At 58.8% G+C, this 20,288-nt stretch overlaps 1 protein-coding gene across 1 annotated transcript in view; it reads left to right on the top strand.

Moving 5' to 3' along the window:
* Positions 1 to 6,108: 6,108 nt before the first annotated feature.
* ATP13A2 (ATPase cation transporting 13A2) overlaps positions 6,109 to 20,288 on the top strand; it is a 33,389-nt gene continuing 19,209 nt past the window's right edge. Inside the window, 10 exon segments of the mRNA XM_040084408.2 lie at positions 6,109 to 6,149; positions 7,937 to 8,104; positions 9,397 to 9,455; positions 10,217 to 10,364; positions 10,468 to 10,547; positions 12,608 to 12,685; positions 13,685 to 13,754; positions 14,791 to 14,925; positions 16,573 to 16,639; positions 19,273 to 19,404. Of these exon segments, the coding sequence (XP_039940342.2) occupies positions 6,147 to 6,149; positions 7,937 to 8,104; positions 9,397 to 9,455; positions 10,217 to 10,364; positions 10,468 to 10,547; positions 12,608 to 12,685; positions 13,685 to 13,754; positions 14,791 to 14,925; positions 16,573 to 16,639; positions 19,273 to 19,404 (940 nt within the window). The 5' untranslated portion in view covers positions 6,109 to 6,146.

Genomic DNA, 20,288 nt, shown 5'->3' with positions numbered 1-20,288 from the left:
CCAAAGACCCTAAATCCCAAATACACCAAACCCCAAATCCTCCAAAACCCTGAACTCCCAAACACTCCAAACCCCTAAACCTCAAAGCCTCCGAACCCCAAACCCCTCAAAGAGCCTGAACCCCAAACTCTCCGAACCCCAAACCCCTCAAAGAGCCTGAACCCCAAACCTTCCAAACACCAAACCCTCCAAACCCCAAACTCTGCAAACCCCCCAAACACTCCAAACCCCTCCAAACCCTCCAAACCCCCCACACCCCCAGGCCCCAAACTCTCCAAACCCCAAACTCTCCAAACCTCCCAGATCCCCCAAACACTCCAAACCCCTAAACCTCAAACCACCCAAACCTTCCAAACCCCCCAAAGACCCTAAACCCCAAACCTACCAAACTCTCCAAACCCCAAACTCTCCAAACCTCCCAAACCCTTCAAGCCCTCCAAATCCCCCAAACCCCGAACACTTCAACACCACCAAACCCCAAACCCTCCACACCCCAAACTCTCTAAACCCCAAACCCTCCAAACCCCAAACCCTCCAAACCCCAAACTCTCCAAACCCCAAACTCTCCAAACCCCAAACACTCCAAACCCTCCAAACCCCCAAACTCTCCAAGCCCCAAACTCTCCAAACTCTCCAAACCCCAAACTCTCTAAACCCCCAAACACTCCTAAACCTCAAACCCCAAACCCTCCAAACCCCAAACTCTCCAAACCCCAAACTCTCCAAACTCTCTAAACCCCCAAACACTCCTAAACCTCAAACCCCAAACCCTCCAAACCCCAAACCTCCCGCACCCTAAATCCCCACCCGGATCCCCTCGGGCCCCCCAGAGCTGCTTCCCGTGGGTGGATCCCACCCGGAATTGGGGAGCGCTCCCGTCCCTCTCCTGTCGGGATCGTGGACGGCGGCGGGATTTGGGGTCGGGAAGGCTCCGTCGGCTCTCGGATCCCATCCCGGAGCGATCCCAGGGGGTTTTTCGTGGATAAACGATGGAATGTGGTGCTGGGTGGGAAGGTGGCGCCGGGCGTTCCGGACCCACGCGGCGCTGCCGGCCGGGATTCCCGTTCCCGGGAATGCGGGAGCGGCACCGCCGAGCTCCCTTGGCACCCTGTGCCCCTTCCCGGCCGGATTTGCCGCGCTCGGCGCCGGCGTTTCCTCGGAGGGGCAGGGGGGCACCCGTGGGTGCTCCGGGGGTTCCGTCCCTCTGGAGACCCCGCCGGGATCCCCTTAAATCCCCCTTGCCCATCCCAATCCCGGTCCCGATCCCGATCCGCAGCCGAGCAGCGCTCCGGGGTCACAGCTCCCCCTTTTTTTCCCGGAGCTCCTTCGTTTTAGGGTTGCGGGAGATGTTCCCAGCCTGGTTCCTCACTTCCCACCGGGAATGCTGGGAGCGCAGCCCCTCTTCCGGAGGGAGGGAGGAGCCCTCATTTACCGGGAATTGGGGGAGATGTGGGATTGGGATGTGAACCCCCCGTTTTCCCGCTCACACTGCCGTGTTCCCGATGTTCCTGGAGCCGCCGGGCACGTTGGCAGCTGGATTTGGGTGCCGGGAAGGGCAGGGCCAGGGAGAATCCCGGTGCCAGAAGGGTCGGAATGCCGGGATCCCGGCCGGCATCGCCGGCACACGGCGCTGCCCCGCTCCGCCGAAAATCCAAACCACAACCGCTGCAGGCGGACGGGGCTGCGGGGAATTCCCGGGAATTTATTCCTCACCTCTCTCAAGGGTTCGATGCCCGAGTGTGGATTTCCCAGCAATGGGGAGTCCAAATCCTGGTTTTCCATGTCCCCACCTTGGATCACCCTTTGTTCCTTCAGCCTCGGGGTGGTTTTCCGGGAGGACCCGACCGGCCGGACAGACCGGACAGACGCGTTGGCTCCAGTGGCACGGGATCGGTTCCTGTGGGATCCATGGGAAGGGCAGCGTGTCCCTGTCCAGCTGGGATCAGTTCCTGTGGGATCCATGGGAAGGGCAGCGTGTCCCTGTCCAGCTGGGATCGGTTCCTGTGGGATCCATGGGAAGGGCAGCGTGTCCCTGTCCAGCTGGGATCAGTTCCTGTGGGATCCATGGGAAGGGCAGCGTGTCCCTGTCCAGCTGGGATCGGTTCCTGTGGGATCCATGGGAAGGGCAGCGTGTCCCTGTCCAGCTGGGATCAGTTCCTGTGGGATCTGTAGGAAGGGCAGCGTGTCCCTGTGCAGCTGGGATCAGTTCCTGTGGGATCCATGGGAAGGGCAGCGTGTCCCTGTGCAGCTGGGATCGGTTCCTGTGGGATCCATGGGAAGGGCAGCGTGTCCCTGTCCAGCTGGGATCGGTTCCTGTGGGATCCATGGGAAGGGCAGCGTGTCCCTGTGCAGCTGGGATCAGTTCCTGTGGGATCTGTAGGAAGGGCAGCGTGTCCCTGTGCAGCTGGGATCAGTTCCTGTGGGATCCATGGGAAGGGCAGCGTGTCCCTGTCCAGCTGGGATCGGTTCCTGTGGGATCTGTAGGAAGGGCAGCGTGTCCCTGTCCAGCTGGGATCAGTTCCTGTGGGATCCATGGGAAGGGCAGCGTGTCCCTGTCCAGCTGGGATCAGTTCCTGTGGGATCCATGGGAAGGGCAGCGTGTCCCTGTGCAGCTGGGATCAGTTCCTGTGGGATCCCTGGGAAGGGCAGCGTGTCCCTGTGCAGCTGGGATCAGTTCCTGTGGGATCTGTAGGAAGGGCAGCGTGTCCCTGTGCAGCTGGGATCAGTTCCTGTGGGATCTGTAGGAAGGGCAGCGTGTCCCTGTCCAGCTGGGATCGGTTCCTGTGGGATCCATGGGAAGGGCAGCGTGTCCCTGTCCAGCTGGGATCGGTTCCTGTGGGATCCATGGGAAGGGCAGCGTGTCCCTGTCCAGCTGGGATCAGTTCCTGTGGGATCCATGGGAAGGGCAGCGTGTCCCTGTGCAGCTGGGATCAGTTCCTGTGGGATCCATGGGAAGGGCAGCGTGTCCCTGTGCAGCTGGGATCAGTTCCTGTGGGATCCATGGGAAGGGCAGCGTGTCCCTGTCCAGCTGGGATCAGTTCCTGTGGGATCCATGGGAAGGGCAGCGTGTCCCTGTGCAGCTGGGATCAGTTCCTGTGGGATCCATGGGAAGGGCAGCGTGTCCCTGTGCAGCTGGGATCAGTTCCTGTGGGATCCATGGGAAGGGCAGCGTGTCCCTGTGCAGCTGGGATCGGTTCCTGTGGGATCTGTAGGAAGGGCAGCGTGTCCCTGTGCAGCTGGGATCAGTTCCTGTGGGATCCATGGGAAGGGCAGCGTGTCCCTGTCCAGCTGGGATCAGTTCCTGTGGGATCCATGGGAAGGGCAGCGTGTCCCTGTCCAGCTGGGATCAGTTCCTGTGGGATCTGTAGGAAGGGCAGCGTGTCCCTGTCCAGCTGGGATCAGTTCCTGTGGGATCTGTCGGAAGGGCAGCGTGTCCCAGTCCAGCTGGGATCAGTTCCTGTGGGATCTGTAGGAAGGGCAGCGTGTCCCTGTCCAGCTGGGATCAGTTCCTGTGGGATCCATGGGGTGGGCAGGAGGATCTCCAGGATCTCCTCCCAACGCAGGCCGCAGGATCTCCCATCCCGGACCCCAGAGTCCCTGGAAGTTCCTCCTGGGTTCTTCTGTCTCCCCCTCCGTGACCCAAACACTTCCTGACGTTCTCTCTCCTTCCCGGTTTTTGCCATATCCTGATTTTCCATGTCCCCATCTCCAGGGGCCTGGGTTGGATGGATGATGGATGGATGATGGATGATGGATGGATGGATGATGGATGATGGATGGATGATGGATGATGGATGATGGATGGATGATGGATGATGGATGATGGATGGATGATGGATGGATGATGGATGATGGATGGATGATGGATGATGGGTGGATGATGGATGATGAGCTGGGATCCCCTGGGAAGGGGCTGGGATCCCCCAGGAAGAGGCTGGAATCCCTCGGGAAGGGGCTGGAATCCCCCAGGAAGGAGCTGGAATCCCCCAGGAAGGAGCTGGGATCCCCCAGGAAGGGGCTGGAATCCCTCGGGAAGAGGCTGGGATCCCCCGGGAAGGAGCTGGAATCCCTCGGGAAGGGGCTGGGATCCCCGGGAAGAGGCTGGAATCCCCCGGGAAGGAGCTGGAATCCCCCGGGAAGGAGCTGGGATCCCCCGGGAAGGGGCTGGGATCCCCGGGAAGGGGCTGGGATCCCCGGGAAGAGGCCGTGCGGAGCCGCTTGGTTCCCAAGGATTTGTTGCTGCAGGATGAGGAAAAGCCGGGATAACTCTGCTAAGCAGAGGCTCCGGGACGGGAATTGTTTCCAGCTTGTTTGGATACTTTTCCCCCCTCCTGCGGATCCCGGGATTGTGCCCGTCCTTTGTCCTGCCCTGGGGAAGGGCGGCGCTCCCGGTGTCCCTGCAGCTGGAATTCCGGCTTTTTGCTGGAATTTTTGCAGAACTCGAGGGGACAGCTGATCCCTCTGATCCCTCCCTTCCTTTCCCCGGCTCCCGGGACAGTTTTGGTTTCACTGAGCCCTCCCTCAGGCGCATCCCACAAATCCTGCCCTCCAAACTCATCCCGCTGGGGATGGATCCCACCGGGATCACCACAGCCAGGGAATGGGATTGAGGAATGGCTTTTGTCCCCTGCAGAGGAGCCCTGGGGCCGGACAGGGAGCAGCAGGAATCCCGCCGGAGCGGTTTTTCCAGTGGCAATCCTCCAGCCGGTCTGGGCGCCCTCCTGGGAGCCCAAGCCCGGGAAATGCCCACGTGCTCCAGGAGCGGGAACGCTCCCGGCTCCGTGGCTGCGCCGCGTGTGGGATCCCGGAGATGCTCGGAGATCCCGGCCTTGGGAATGCCGTGGTTCCTAACTCCGGATTTAGGGAATGTGCAGGTTCGGTGACTCGTAATGCGTCCTGGATTTAGGGAATGAGCAGGTTCTGTGACTCCTAATCCATCCTGGATTTCGGGAATGAGCAGGTTCTGTGATTTATAATCCATCCTGGATTTAGGGAATGAGCAGGTTCTGTGATTTATAATCCATCCTGGATTTCGGGAATGATCAGGTTCTGTGATTTATAATCCATCCTGGATTTAGGGAATGATCAGGTTCTGTGACTCCAATCCATCCTGGATTTCGGGAATGAGCAGGTTCTGTGATTTATAATCCATCCTGGATTTTGGGAATGAGCAGGTTCTGTGATTTATAATCCATCCTGGATTTTGGGAATGAGCAGGTTCTGTGACTCCAATCCATCCTGGATTTTGGGAATGTGCAGGTTCTGTGACTCCTAATCCATTCCGGATTTCGGGAATGAGCAGGTTCAGTAGCTCCTAATCCATCCTGGATTTCGGGAATGAGCAGGTTCAGTAGCTCCTAATCCATCCTGGATTTCGGGAATGAGCAGGTTCTGTGACTCCTAATCCATCCTGGATTTCAGGAATGAGCAGGTTCTGTGGCTCCTAATCCATCCTGGATTTAGGGAATGAGCAGGTTCTGTGACTCCAATCCATCCTGGATTTTGGGAATGTGCAGGTTCTGTGATTTATAATCCATCCTGGATTTCGGGAATGAGCAGGTTCTGTGACTCCTAATCCATCCTGGATTTTGGGAATGAGCAGGTTCAGTAGCTCCTAATCCATCCTGGATTCCGGGAATGAGCAGGTTCAGTAGCTCCTAATCCATCCTGGATTCCGGGAATGTGCCGGTTCCCCCTCAGGCTCTCGGGGTGCAGCGGAGCCCGGCGGGAACCGGAGCAGGGTTAAAGCTTGGAAATGCCGATTTTTCGGCCGCCGGGAGCGGCCAGGGAGCGAACAAGGAGCAAACGAGGCGGAAGAGCGGCTGGCAGAGCCGGCCTGGCTCCGGCCCAGCCCTGCTCCCTCCCCGTGCCCGCTGGGATAACGCCAGAATTCCCGGGGCCGCTCCGGCGTCGTCCTCGTGACCGTCACGTGCCGGGCAGGGTGACGGGGCGGCGATCCCGGCCGGGAGCGCCCGGATCCGGCTCCAGCGCCGGGGGGATGGCGTCGCCGGGAGCGCGTCCCCGGGATCGCCGGCCGCTCTCCTGACCCTCTGCCCGGTTTTGGTGCGTCTGCAGACAGCAGCCGGCTGCTGGGGCCGCGGCGCCCGGGGTACGGAACGCTGCCGGACACGGACACGGCGGCGCCCATGGTAGGTGGGGTCTGGGGGCACCGATCCCGGCTGATCCCGGCTGATCCTGGCTGATCCCGGCTGATCCTGGCTGATCCCGGCTGATCCCGGCTTATCCTGGCTGATCCTGGCTGATCCTGGCTGATCCTGGCTGATCCCGGCTGAACCCTGCCGATCCCTGCTGATCCCTGCCAATTCTGGCTGATCCCAGCTAATCCCTGCTGATCCATCCTGATCCCTGCTGATCCCAGCTTATCCCTGCTGATCCTGGCTTATCCCAGCTGATCCCCACCGATCCCTGCTGATCCCAGCTGATCCCTGCCAATTCTGGCTGATCCCAGCTAATCCCTGCTGATCCCAGCTTATCCTGGCTGATCCCAGCTTATCCTGGCTGATCCCAGCTGATCCCAGCTGATCCTTGCTGATCCATCCTGATCCCTGCTGATCCCCGCCGATCCCTGCTGATCCCAGCTGATCCTTGTCAATCCCCACTGATCCCTGCTGATCCCAGCTAATCCCTGCTGATCCCAGCTTATCCTGGCTGATCCCAGCTGATCCCAGCTTATCCCTGCTGATCTCTGCTTATCCTGGCTGATCCTGGCTGATCCCAGCTGATCCCAGCTTATCCCTGCTGATCCCAGCTGATCCCGGCTGATCCCCGCCGATCCCATCGTATCCTGGCTGATCCATCCTGATCCCGTCTGATCCTTGTCAATCCCTGTTGATCCCTGCTGTTCCCGCACCCTTGGGTGCTGCTTCTCCAGCCCCTTGGTTTTCCACGACCGGGGCTGGCTCCGGGCGGGATTTGGGGAATTCGGGATTCGATGGCTGGGAATCGATTTCAGTTCATTTGGGGCTGAGCAGCGGGAGGGGGGTGATGGAGTCCCAGTGCTCCCAGTGCTCCCAGTCACTCCCAGTGTTCCCAGTGATTCCCAGTGTTCCCAGTGATTCCCAGTGCTCCCAGTGCTCCCAGTGCTCCCAGTCACTCCCAGTGCTCCCAGTGCTCCCAGTCACTCCCAGTGCTCCCAGTGCTCCCAGTCACTCCCAGTGACTCCCAGTGTTCCCAGTGCTCCCAGTGGCTCTCAGTGTTCCCAGCGTTCCCAGTGCTCCCAGTCACTCCCAGTGACTCCCAGTGTTCCCAGTGCTCCCAGTGACTCCCAGCGTTCCCAGTGATTCCCAGTGACTCCCAGTATTCCCAGAGTTCCCAGTGATTCCCAGTGACTCCCAGTCGCTCCCAGTGACTCCCAATGATTCCCAATGACTCCCACTGGCTCCCAGTGGCTCTCAGTGCTTCCCAGTGACTCCCAGTGCTCCCAGTGGCTCCCAGTGATTCCCAGTGATTCCCAGTGTTTCCCAGTCACTCCCAGTCACTCCCAGTCACTCCCAGTCACTCCCAGTGTTTCCCAGTCACTCCCAATGGTTCCCAGTGGTTCCCAGTGGTTCCCAGTGGTTCCCAGTCACTCCCAGTGGTTCCCAGTCACTCCCAGTGTTTCCCAGTGGTTCCCAGTGATTCCTAGTGGTTCCCAGTGGCTCCCAGTGGCTCCCAGTGGTTCCCAGTGTTTCCCAGTGTTTCCCAGTGGTTCCCAGTGGTTCCCAGTCACTCCCAGTGTTTCCCAGTGGTTCCCAGTGTTTCCCAGTGTTTCCCAGTCACTCCCAGTGGTTCCCAGTGTTTCCCAGTGTTTCCCAGTCACTCCCAGTGTTTCCCAGTGGTTCCCAGTCACTCCCAGTGTTTCCCAGTGTTTCCCAGTGTTTCCCAGTCGCTCCCAGTCACTCCCAGTGTTTCCCTGTGTTTGCCCCCCCGTCCCCAGGAGGTGGCCGGGTACCGGCGCAGGCCGTGGCGGGTGCTGCTGTGCCGCGTGTGCTCCGTGCTCAGCGCCGGGCTGCTCCCGCTGCTCTTCCGCTGGAGGCCGAGCCTGGAGGTGCAGGCCAAGGGCGACGCCTGCGCCCCACGCCGCGCCGACTGGGTCATCGTGCGGGTGAGGGTGCGGGGGGCCGGGGCGGGGTTCTGGGGGGGGCTGGGGTGGGATTCTGGGGGTCTGGGGTGGGATTTGGGGTGTTCGGGGTGGGATTTTGGGAGTTCAGGGTGGGATTTGGGGGGCCAGGGTGGGATTTGGGGTGTTCGGGGTGGGATTCTGGGAGTTTGGAGTGGGATTTTGGGGGGCTGGGGTGAGATTTGGGGTGTTCGGGGTGGGATTCTGGGAGTTTGGAGTGGGATTTTGGGGGGCTGGGGTGAGATTTTGGGTGTTCGGGGTGGGATTTTGGGAGTTTGGGGTGGGATTTTGGGTGTTCGGGGTGGGGTTTGGGGTGTTCGGGGTGGGATTTGGGGAGTCTGGGGTTGGATTCTGTGAGTCTAGGGTGAGATTCTGGGAGTCTGGGGTGGGATTCTGGGAATTCAGGGTGGGATTCTGGGGGACCAGGGTGGGATTCTGGGAGTCTGGGGTAGGATTTTGGGAGTCTGGGGTGGGATTTTGGGTATCCAGGGTTGGATTCTGTGGATCCGGGATTGGATTCTGTGGGTCTGGGTTCTGTGGGTTGGGGTTGGATTGTGTGTATCCAGGGTTGGATTCTGTGGGTTGGGGTCTGGATTCTGTGGGTCCGGGTTGGATTGTGTGGGTCTGGATTCTGTGGGTCTGAGGTTGGATTCTGTGTATCCAGGGTTGGATTCTGTGGGTCTGGATTCTGTGGGTCTGGATTCTGTGGGTCTGGATTCTATGGGTCAGGGTTGGTTTCTGTGGATCCAGGTTGGATTCTGTGGGTCTGAGGTTGGATTCTGTGGATCCGGGGTTGGATTCTGTGGGTCTGGATTCTGTGGGTCTGAGGTTGGATTCGGTGTATCCAAGGTTGGATTCTGTGGGTCTGGACTCTGTGGGTCTGGACTCTGTGGGTCGGGGTTGGGCTCTGCCCCGGTTCCCCACAGCACCCTGCCAATGTTCCCTCTCCTCGTGCTCCCACCTGTGGCTGCCATCTCCTTTCATGGAGCACGGGATTATCCCAGGAATTCCTTACTGTGATTATCCCAGGAGTTCCTTACCGTGATTATCCCAGGAATTCCTTACCGTGATTATCCCAGGAATTCGTTACCGTCCTTATCAGCGCCCCTGGCTTTGTCCCACTCCGGGAATCGTTGCTATTCCCAAGAACTCCACTTTCCCCTCCCACCCCGGCCCGGAATCCCTCCTCGGTGTCCCGCGGCTGTGTCCCGGGCGTTCCCGGGCTCTGGATGCTCCGGGGGCTCCCGTTCCGCTCCCAGCCCGTCCCTGTGTTCCAGGACCGCTTCGGGCAGAGCTTCACCGCCGAGGTGCTGACGGAGCCGCTGGGCGAGGCCGGGTGAGCTGGGATCGGGATGGGATGGGACCGGGATGAGCCCGGCATTATCCGGGATCTGGGATGGGACAGGGCTGAGCCCAGCTTTATCCGGGATCTGGGATGGGACAGGGCTGAGCCCGGCTTTATCCGGGATCTGGGATGGGACAGGGCTGAGCCCGGCTTTGTCTGGGATCTGGGATGGGACAGGGCTGAGCCCGGCTTTGTCTAGGATCTGGGACAGGGCTGAGCCCGGCTTTCTCCGGGATCTGGGATGGGACAGGGCTGAGCCCGGCTTTATCCTGCCTCTGGGACAGGCCGGGGCTGATTCCAGTTTTTCCCTGGCTCTGGGGCTGATCCCAGTTTTACCCCGTCTCTGGCTCTGATCCCAGTTGTTCCCGAGCAGGCTGTGGCTCTGATCCCAGTTTTACCCCGGCTCTGGGGCTGATCCCAGTTTCCCCTGGCCCTGGCTCTGATCCCAGTTTTACCCCGTCTCTGGGGCTGATCCCAGTTTTACCCCATCTCTGGGGCTGATCCCAGTTTTTCCCCGGCCCTGGCTCTGATCCCAGTTGTTCCCGAGCAGGCTGTGGCTCTGATCCCAGTTTTACCCCGGCTCTGGCTCTGATCCCAGTTTACCCCGGCTCTGGGCTGATCCCAGTTTCCCTGGCTGTGGCTCTGATCCCAGTTTTACCCCGGCTCTGGCTCTGATCCCAGTTTTTCCCCAGCTCTGGCTCTGATCCCAGTTTCCCCCGGCCCTGGCTCTGATCCCAGTTGTTCCCGAGCAGGCTGGAGCAGCACCCCGGGGCGCAGCAGCGCCGTGCCGGTGGCACCGATGGCACCGATGGCACCGATGGCAGCGCCGGCAGCGCGTCGGTGGCGGTGCCGGACGAGCAGGAGAGCCGCGACACCGTCCGGCTGCACGACGAGGACGAGGTGGCGGCGAGTGCTGTTCCCAGCCCCGGCCCCGGCCCCGTCCCCGCGCCCCCGCTCACGCCTCCTTCTCCCGTTCTCCCGTTTTCCGGTCGCTGTCCGCCAGAAGAACGCCCTGAGGTATTACGTGTTCCAGGGAATGCGCTACGTGTGGCTGGAGCGGCGGCAGGCCTTCTGCAGAGTCAGGTATTCCCGGATCCCGGCATTCCTGACATTCCTGGCTCCCTCAGGATCCTCCTGGATCCCGGCGTTCCCAGGTCCCTCAGGATCCTCCTGGATCCCAGCATTTCTGACATTCCCAGCTCCCTCAGCTCCCTCAGGATCCTCCTGGATCCCGGCGTTCCCAGGTCCCTCAGGATCCTCCAGGACGCCGGCATTCCTGACATTCCCAGGAGCTTCAGGATCCTCCTGGATGCTGGCATTCCTGACATTCCCAGCTCTCTCAGGATCCTCCTGGATCCCGGCATTTCTGACATTCCCGGCTCCCTCAGGATCCTCCTGGATCCCGGCATTTCTGACATTCCCAGCTCCCTCAGGATCCTCCAGGATCCCGGCATTCCCAGCATTCCCAGGAGCTTCAGGATCCTCCAGGATGCTGGCATTCCTGACATTCCCAGCTCTCTCAGGATCCTCCTGGATCCCGGCATTCCCGGCTCCCTCAAGGTCCTCCTGGATCCCAGCATTCCCGGCATTCCCAGCTCTCTCAGGACCCTTCTGGATCCCGGCATTCCCGGCTCCCCCAGGATCCTCCTGGATCCTGGCATTCCCAGAACCTTCTGGATCCTCCTGGATCCCAGCATTCCCAAAACCTTCTGGATCCTCCTGGATCCCAACATTCCCGGCATTCCCAGCTCTCTCAGGACCCTTCTGGATCCCGGCATTCCCGGCTCCCGCAGGATCCTCCTGGATCCTGGCATTCCCAAAACCTTCTGGATGCTCCTGGATCCCAGCATTCCTGGCATTCCCAGCTCCCTCAGGATCCTGGTGCCCCCGGCAGCTGCAGCAGCGCTCTCTGTCCCTTGGTGCCTTTTGGGACTCCATATAAAATCCAGGGAATAGAAATCCAGGGAATAGAAATCCAGGGAATAGACATCACAACTGCTTTTATTTATTCCCTGAGGGGCCCTCAGGTACATTGGGGCAGGTGAAGCCCCCAGGGGCTGCACCCAAAAATGGACCCCGGCTCTCGGGTTTCACACTTGGGTCCCTTGGCTCCGTTTGCACATCGGGGGTTAACGCTCCAATGACAGCCGCAGCTGATGAAGTCATTCACCCCAAGTTCGCTGCCCCAGCTCCCTTCTGTTCCCATCCCTCGGGCCCTGAGGCAGCGAGGTGTCCTGGGTGGGCGGGAGAGGAATTGTTGTGTGTGACCCAAACGGGAGAGCAGCAGCTGAGGCTGTGTGTGCAGTTGGGAGTCACACGCCAAAGAACCGCGGGAGCGCAAAACCACGGAAAACACAAAAGATAAAATCCTAGGGCATCGCAGGGAGCTCGGCAAAACCTCCCTGGAACCCGGCCCGGAGCGGGGAGCGATCCTTGTGTTCCCCCCGTTCTCCACAGGGATGGAGTCCTGGATGGGCGGGAGAGGAATTGTTGTGTGTGACCCAAACGGGAGAGCAGCAGCTGAGGCTGCGTGTGCAGTTGGGAGTCACACGCCAAAGAACCGCGGGAGCGCAAAAACACGGAAAACACAAAAGATCGAACCCCGAGGCATCGCCCTCAGCGCTGCCGGGCCCTTGGATCCATCCCTGGGGTGTTCCCAGGATCCATCCCTGGGGTGTTCCCAGGATCCATCCCTGGGGTGTTCCCAGGATCCGGCTGGGCCCTTGGATCCATCCCTGGGGTGTTCCCTTGGATCCATCCCTGGGGTGTTCCCTTGGATCCACCCCTGGGGTGTTCCCAGGATCCATCCCTGGGGTGTTCCCAGGATCCATCCCTGGGGTGTTCCCAGGATCCATCCCTGGGGTGTTCCCAGGATCCATCCCTGGGGTGTTCCCTTGGGTCCATCCCTGGGGTGTTCCCAGGATCCACCCCTGGGGTGTTCCCTTGGATCCATCCCTGGGGAGTTCCCTTGGATCCATCCCTGGGCTGTTCCCTTGGATCCATCCCTGGGGAGTTCCCAGATGCGGTTTGGCAGCTCCGGGCGCTCCGGCTCTGGCGCTGTGTCCCTTTTGTCGCCTTTCCTTGGCTCCGTCCATCGTTCCCGCTGCCCGTGACTCCGTTTCCCTGTTTTCCCTTGCCCGCAGCGTCCTGGACGAGGGCTGGACGTGCGCGGAGCTGCACCTGTGCCGGGCCGGGCTGGAGCAGCAGGAGCGCAGCGCCAGGTGGGAGCCGCCGCCTCCTGCGGCTTTCCCAGGGAGCGGGAATTCCCGGAGCCTTTGGCTCTCCGTGCGCTCAGACCCCAAACCGCCGGGCGGGGTGGGATTCTGGGATCCCTGGGATCGGCTCCTCGTGGGGGTCTGGGCAGCACGAGGGGTGGGGATGGAAGTGCAGCTTTTCCCAAGGGTAAAACTCCCTTCTCTTTTCCCAAAGATTAAACTCCTTCCTTCTCTTTTCCCAAAGATTAAACTCCTTCCTTCTCTTTTCCCAAAGATTAAACTCCTTCCCTCTCTTTTCCCAAGGACAAAACTCCTTCCTTCTCTTTTCCCAAGGGTAAAACTCCTTCCTTCTCTTTTCCCAAGGGTAAAACTCCTTCCCTTTCTTTTCACAGGGATAAAATTCTTTCCCTCTCTCTTCCCAAGGATAAATTTCCTTCCTTCTCTTTTCCCAAGGTTAAAACTCCTTCCCTCTCCTTTCCCAGGGATGAAATTCCCTCTCTGTCCTTCCCCAGGAATGAAATTCCTTCCCTCTCTTTTCCCAAGGATGAAATTCCTTCCCTTTCCTTTCCCAAGGATAAAACTCATTCCCTCTCCTTGCCCAAAGATGAAATTCCTTCCCTCTCTTTTCCTAAGGATGAAATTCCTTGCCTTTAGTTTCCCAAGGTTAAAACTCCTTCCCTCTCTCTTCCCCAGGGATGAAATTCCCTCTGTCCTTCCCCCAGAATGGAATTCCTTCCCTCTCTCTTCCCAAGGTTAAAACTCCTTCCCTCTCCTTCCCCAGGGATGAAATTCCTCCCCTCTCTGTCCTTCCCCAGGACTGAAATTCCCTCTCTGTCCTTCCCCCAGAATGGAATTCCTTCCCTCTCTCTTCCCCAGGACTGAAATTCCCTCTCTGTCCTTCCCCAGGGATGAAATCCCCTCTCTGTCCTTCCCCAGGGATGAAATTCCTCCCCTCTCTGTCCTTCCCCAGGGATGAAATTCCCTCTCTGTCCTTCCCCCCGGCAGGAGGAAGATCTACGGCCCCAACCTCATCCAGGTGCCCGTCAAGTCCTACGCCAGGCTCCTGGTGGAGGAGGTGGGTTCCGGGCTCGGCTTCCCGAGCGGATTTTCCCGGGATGGATCCCTCCCCTGCTCCCTGTCCCTCCTGGAAGCGTTTCCCGGCCCTTGGGAAGGGAGGGGAGGATTTTGGGAGAAGGCAGAGCCCTGCTGGGGACCCTTCCCGCCCCTCTGGGCTCGGACAGGAGCAGCCCCGGGGTTGTGGGGCCGAGCATCCTCGGGAGCGGCCTCCATGGGGGAATCCGGGGGGATGGAGGGTTTGGGGGGTGGCAGCCCCAGGGAATGGCCGGGTTCTCCTGGAGCCGGGCGCCTGGAGGCCTCACGATGGGCTGGAGGAGGCTTCTCCTCCTCCAAGGAGCCTGGAGAAATTCCTTCCACCTGGAGATCCCATCCTGGGATGGGGAAGCTCTTCCTGCCTCCAGGAGCTTGGAGATCCCATCCTGGGATGGAGGAAGCTCTCCCCAGTTCCAGGAGCCTGGAGATCCCATCCTGGGATGGGAGAAGCTCTCCCTACTTCCAGGAGCCTGGAAATCCCATACTGGGATGGAGGAAGCTCTCCCCACCCCGGGGAGCCTGGAGATCCCAAACTGGGCTGAGGGAAGCTCTCCCCTCTTCGAGGAACCTGGAAATCCCATAGTGGGATGGAGGAAGCTCTCTCCACTTCCATGAGCCTGGAGATCTCCCATGAGCAGGATCTCCCACCCCGGGGAGCCTGGAGGTCCCATTTTTGCTGGAGCAGGATCTCCCACCCCGGGGAGCCTGGAGGTCCCATTTTTGCTGGAGCAGGATCTCCCACCCCAGGGAGCCTGGAGGTCCCATTTTTGCTGGAGCAGGATCTCCCACCCCAGGGAGCCTGGAGGTCCCATTTTTGCTGGAGCAGGATCTCCCGCCCCGGGGAGCCTGGAGGTCCCATTTTTGCTGGAGCAGGATCTCCCGCCCCGGGGAGCCTGGAGGTCCCATTTTTGCTGGAGCAGGATCTCCCGCCCCGGGGCGGGGTGGCAGTGGGCTCCCAGAACCCGTCCCAGCTCCATGCCCGTGTTCTCGGCTCGCTGCAGGTGCTGAACCCCTTCTACATCTTCCAAGTGCTCAGCATGGCGCTGTGGGTGTGCGACGCCTACTACTACTACGCCGCCTGCATCTTCCTCATCTCCAGCTTCTCGCTGGGGCTGTCGCTGCACGAGACACGCAAGGTGCGCGGGGACACGGAGCCGTGGGGCGACAGATCCGTGGGGCGACAGATCTGTGTGGGGTGACGGATCCGTGTGGGGTGACAGATCTGTGGGGCGACAGATCTGTGGGGTGACAGATCTGTGGGGTGACAGATCCGTGGGGGGCGACAGATCCGTGTGGGGTGACAGATCCGTGGGGTGACAGATCTGTGGGGTGACAGATCTGTGGGGTGACAGATCTGTGGGGTGACAGATCCGTGTGGGGTGACAGATCTATGGGGTGACAGATCCGTGCGGTGACAGATCCGTGTGGGGTGACAGATCTGTGGGGTGACAGATCCGTGTGGGGTGACAGATCCGTGGGGTGACAGATCTGTGGGGTGACAGATCTGTGGGGTGACAGATCCGTGTGGGGTGACAGATCTATGGGGTGACAGATCCGTGCGGTGACAGATCCGTGTGGGGTGACAGATCTGTGGGGTGACAGATCCGTGTGGGGTGACAGATCCGTGTGGGGTGACAGATCCATGGGGTGACAGATCTGTGTGGGGTGACAGATCTGTGGGGTGACAGATCTATGGGGTGACAGATCCATGTGGGGTGACAGATCTATGGGGTGGCAGATCCATGTGGGGTGACAGATCTATGGGGTGGCAGATCCGTGTGGGGTGACAGATCCGTGGGGTGACAGATCCGTGTGGGGCGACAGATCCGTGTGGGGTGACAGATCCGTGGGGTGACAGATCCGTGGGGTGACAGATCCGTGTGGGGTGACAGATCCGTGTGGGGTGACAGATCCATGGGGTGACAGATCCGTGGGGTGACAGATCTGTGTGGGGTGACAGATCCATGGGGTGACAGATCCGTGGGGTGACAGATCCGTGTGGGGTGACAGATCCATGGGGTGACAGATCCGTGGGGTGACAGATCCGTGTGGGGTGACAGATCCGTGGGGTGACAGATCCGTGTGGGGCGACAGATCCGTGGGGTGACAGATCTGTGGGGTGACAGATCCGTGTGGGGTGACAGATCCGTGGGGTGACAGATCTGTGGGGTGACAGATCCGTGGGGTGACAGATCTATGGGGTGACAGATCCATGTGGGGTGACAGATCCGTGGGGTGACAGATCCGTGTGGGGCGACAGATCCGTGGGGTGACAGATCCGTGGGGTGACAGATCCGTGGGGTGGCAGATCCGTGTGGGGCAACGGATCCGTGGGGTGACAGATCGGTGTGGGGTGACGGATCCGTGTGGGGTGACAGATACGTGGGGTGACAGATCCATGTGGGGTGACAAATCCGTGTGGGGTCACAGATCTGTGTGGGGTGACGGATCCGTGGGGTCATGGATCCGTGGGGTCATGGATCCGTGTGGGGTGACAGATCCGTGGGGTCATGGATCCGTGTGGGGTGACAGATCCGTGGGGTCATGGATCCGTGTGGGGTGACAGATCCGTGTGGGTCACAGCTCTGTGAGTCACAGCTCCATGTGGGTCACAGCTCCGTGGGTCACAGCCCCGTGTGGGTCACAGCCCCATGGGGTCCCGGCTCCATGGGATCACAGCCCCGTGGGGTCCCGGCTCCCCGGCTCTCCTCCTCCCCTCGGGAGCGTTTCCGTGTTTCCCGCGGCGTCGCGGGATCCCGACGCCTCCGTTCCGCCTCTCCCAGCAAAGCACCACGCTGCGGAACATGGCCGCCATGTCCCTGCGCGTCCGGGTCCGGCAGCCCGGCGGAGGTGAGGGCATCCTTGGGAGCGTTGTTGGGATGAGGCGTCCTTTGGGAGCCCGGATCTGCGCCAGAACAGCGTCGGGATGGCTGGGAAAAATATTGGGATACGCGGGAATAATGTTGGGATACGCGGGAATAATGTTACTGTACATGGGAATAATGTTAGGAGACTCCAGAATAATGTTGGGATACACGGGAATAATGTTGGGATACATGGGAATGATGTTGGGATATGTGGGAATAATGTTACTGTACATGGGAATAACATTGGGATACGTGGGAAAAATGTTGGGATACATGGGAATAATGTTATGATATATGGGAATAATGTTAGGAGATGCCAGAATAATGTTGGGGTAGGTGGGAATAGTGTTGGGATACACAGGAATAATGTTATGATATATGGGAGTAATGTTATTATACGTGGGAATAATAGTGGGAAACGTGGGAATAATGTTGGGATACATGGGAATGACAATATAATATATGGGAATTATACAGGGGAATGATGTTGGGATACGTGGGAATAACGATATAATATATGGGAATGATGTTGGGATACATGGGAATAACGATATAATATATGGGAATAATGTTATTAATACAGGGGAATGATGTTGGGATACGTGGGAATAACGATATAATATATGGGAATAATGTTATTATAGATGGGAATGATGTTGGGATACGTGGGAATAACGATATAATATATGGGAATAATGTTATTATAGATGGGAATGATGTTGGGATACGTGGGAATAACGATATAATATATGGGAATGATGTTGGGATACGTGGGAATAACGATATAATATATGGGAATAATGTTATTATAGATGGGAATGATGTTGGGATACGTGGGAATAACGATATAATATATGGGAATAATGTTATTAATACATGGGAATGATGTTGGGATACGTGGGAATAACCTTACAAGACCCTGGAGTGATTCTGGGGTCCAATCAGTAAAAGATTCCTCTGCCCAAACGAAGGTGCAAACGTGGCCACATTCCAGAGGCAGTGTGGATTTCATGGAGCAGGAGATTTCAGGGAGAGAGGGGGAGATGTTGATGATGAGGATGATCCCCCCAGGAATCCCTGCCCTGTCCTGGGAACCCCTGGGCTTCCTCCGGAGGATCCATTTTTCCCAGAGCCCAAATCCTGGATATCCACAGGCGTTTGTGCCACCTGGGAATTCTGCTCTGGATCAGCTGTTCCCAGAGATTTCCCTGCTGGGAATTCTGCTCTGGATCAGCTGTTCCCAGACATCTCCCTGCTGGGAATTCTGCTCTGGATCAGCTGTTCCCAGACATTTCCCTGCTGGGAATCCTCCTCTGGATCAGCTGTTCCCAGGCATCTCCCTGCTGGGAATTCTGCTCTGGATCAGCTGTTCCCAGGCATCTCCCTGCTGGGAATTCTGCTCTGGATCAGCTGTTCCCAGAGATTTCCCTGCTGGGAGTTCTGCTCTGGATCAGCTGTTCCCAGACATCTCCCTGCTGGGAATTCTGGCTCAGCTGTCCCCCAGCCTGGCATCTCAATTTCCCAACTCCAGGGAATTAACACCTTCCTAATTGCTGCCTTATTTGGCTGGGATTCCTTCTCCAGTGCCTGAACATGGATTATCCCCGTTCCCAGTCCCTGAGCAGGGTTCTGCAGTGCCTGGACATGGATTATCCCTGTTCCCAAACCCCTGAGCAGGGTTCTGCAGTGCCTGGACATGGATTATCCCTGTTCCCAGCCCCTGAGCAGGGTTCTGCAGTGCCTGGACATGGATTATCCCTGTTCCCAAACCCCTGAGCAGGGTTCTCCAGTGCCTGGACATGGATTATCCCTGTTCCCAGGCCCTGGGCAGGGTTCTGCAGTGCCTGGACATGGATTATCCCTGTTCCCAAAGCCCTGAGCAGGGTTCTGCAGTGCGTGGACATGGATTATCCCTGTTCCCAAAGCCCTGAGCAGGGTTCTCCAGTGCCTGGACATGGATTATCCCTGTTCCCAAAGCCCTGAGCAGGGTTCTGCAGTGCCTGGACATGGATTATCCCTGTTCCCAGCCCCTGAGCAGGGTTCTCCAGTGCCTGGACATGGATTATCCCTGTTCCCAAAGCCCTGAGCAGGGTTCTCCAGTGCCTGGACATGGATTATCCCTGTTCCCAGGCCCTGAGCAGGGTTCTGCAGTGCCTGGACATGGATTATCCCTGTTCCCAGCCCCTGAGCAGGGTTCTGCAGTGCCTGGACATGGATTATCCCTGTTCCCAAAGCCCTGAGCAGGGTTCTCCAGTGCCTGGACATGGATTATCCCTGTTCCCAAACCCTGAGCAGGGTTCTGCAGTGCCTGGACATGGATTATCCCTGTTCCCAAAGCCCTGAGCAGGGTTCTGCAGTGCCTGGACATGGATTATCCCTGTTCCCAAACCCCTGGGGAGGGTTCTGCAGTGCCTGGACATGGATTATCCCTGTTCCCAGCCCCTGAGCAGGGTTCTGCAGTGCCTGGACATGGATTTTCCCCATTCCCAGGCCCTGAGCAGGGTTCTGCAGTGCCTGGACATGGATTATCCCTGTTCCCAGCCCCTGAGCAGGGTTCTGCAGTGCCTGGACATGGATTTTCCCCATTCCCAGCCCCTGAGCAGTGTTGTTTTCCAGAGGAGCTGGTGGTCAGCTCGGCCGAGCTCGTTCCCGGGGATTGCATCCGCGTTCCGGCGGCCGGGGCGCTGCTGCCCTGCGACGCGGCGCTGCTGAGCGGCGAGTGCCTGGTGAACGAGAGCCTGCTCACCGGTGAGAGCCCTTCCCGCCGCCGCTGCGCGCCCGGGGACGGGAGCCTGGGGGGATAACTCCGGGATCCCTGGGAGCTCCAGCAGATCCCCCCTGGGCACTCACAGCCTGCCAGCCCCGGGCGATGCTCACGAGTTTTTCGGGCGGTTTTCAGTGGGGTCTGTTGACATGTCTGTTGCTGTGATTTGCAAAGCAGTCGCACGGAGAGAGAGGTTTCGCAGGGCAGAGAGGTTCCTCCGTGCCAGCTCAAAGCTGAGTCCGGGGCGGAGAGAGAGGCCTCCTTGTTTACTTCTTACTTTTTACACATTTGTGGGTCTGGCCGAAGATTGGCTTCTGGAGTTTTCACCTCCCAGCCGAATGGCCAGACCAATTGTCAGTTACAGTTGTTTCCAGGTTAGAAATATGCAAACGAAGGACAGAGAATGAAAAACAAAGGATTTGTTTATGTTACATGTGTGGGAAAAAGGTAGAAAACTGCTCCTAATATTGTGCAGTAACTAAAGATCTGACTCCATTTTACGAAAATTCAAAAGGCTATAAAAAACTCAGAAAAACCAGGGTAACACACGTCGGGGGTTGATCCTGCAATTAGCGCTTCAGGTAATGAAGTCATTTACCCCCAGTTTGCTCCCTGCCCCGGTTCAGGTCTGTTTTCACTCCTCGGGTTCTGAGGCTGTCGGGCGTCCTTGGGTTTCATTCCAGAGGAATTGTGTGTGCCCGGAACGGGGAGCAGCGGCTGTGCGTGGGGTTCAGGGTTAGGCACCAGCGCAGGGCCGCGCTTGGGAAACATAAAAACTAAAACCCCGAGGCCTCACATTCCCAGGGGATCCAGTCCGGAATCCCACCCCGGCTGGCTGGCCCCCGGGGTGACAGTTCCCCCCCGGAAT

The sequence above is a fragment of the Hirundo rustica genome, chromosome 22 (genome assembly GCF_015227805.2).
Source record: "Hirundo rustica isolate bHirRus1 chromosome 22, bHirRus1.pri.v3, whole genome shotgun sequence".
Classification (NCBI taxonomy): domain Eukaryota; kingdom Metazoa; phylum Chordata; class Aves; order Passeriformes; family Hirundinidae; genus Hirundo; species Hirundo rustica.
This window is presented reverse-complemented; position numbering and strand designations above follow the sequence as displayed.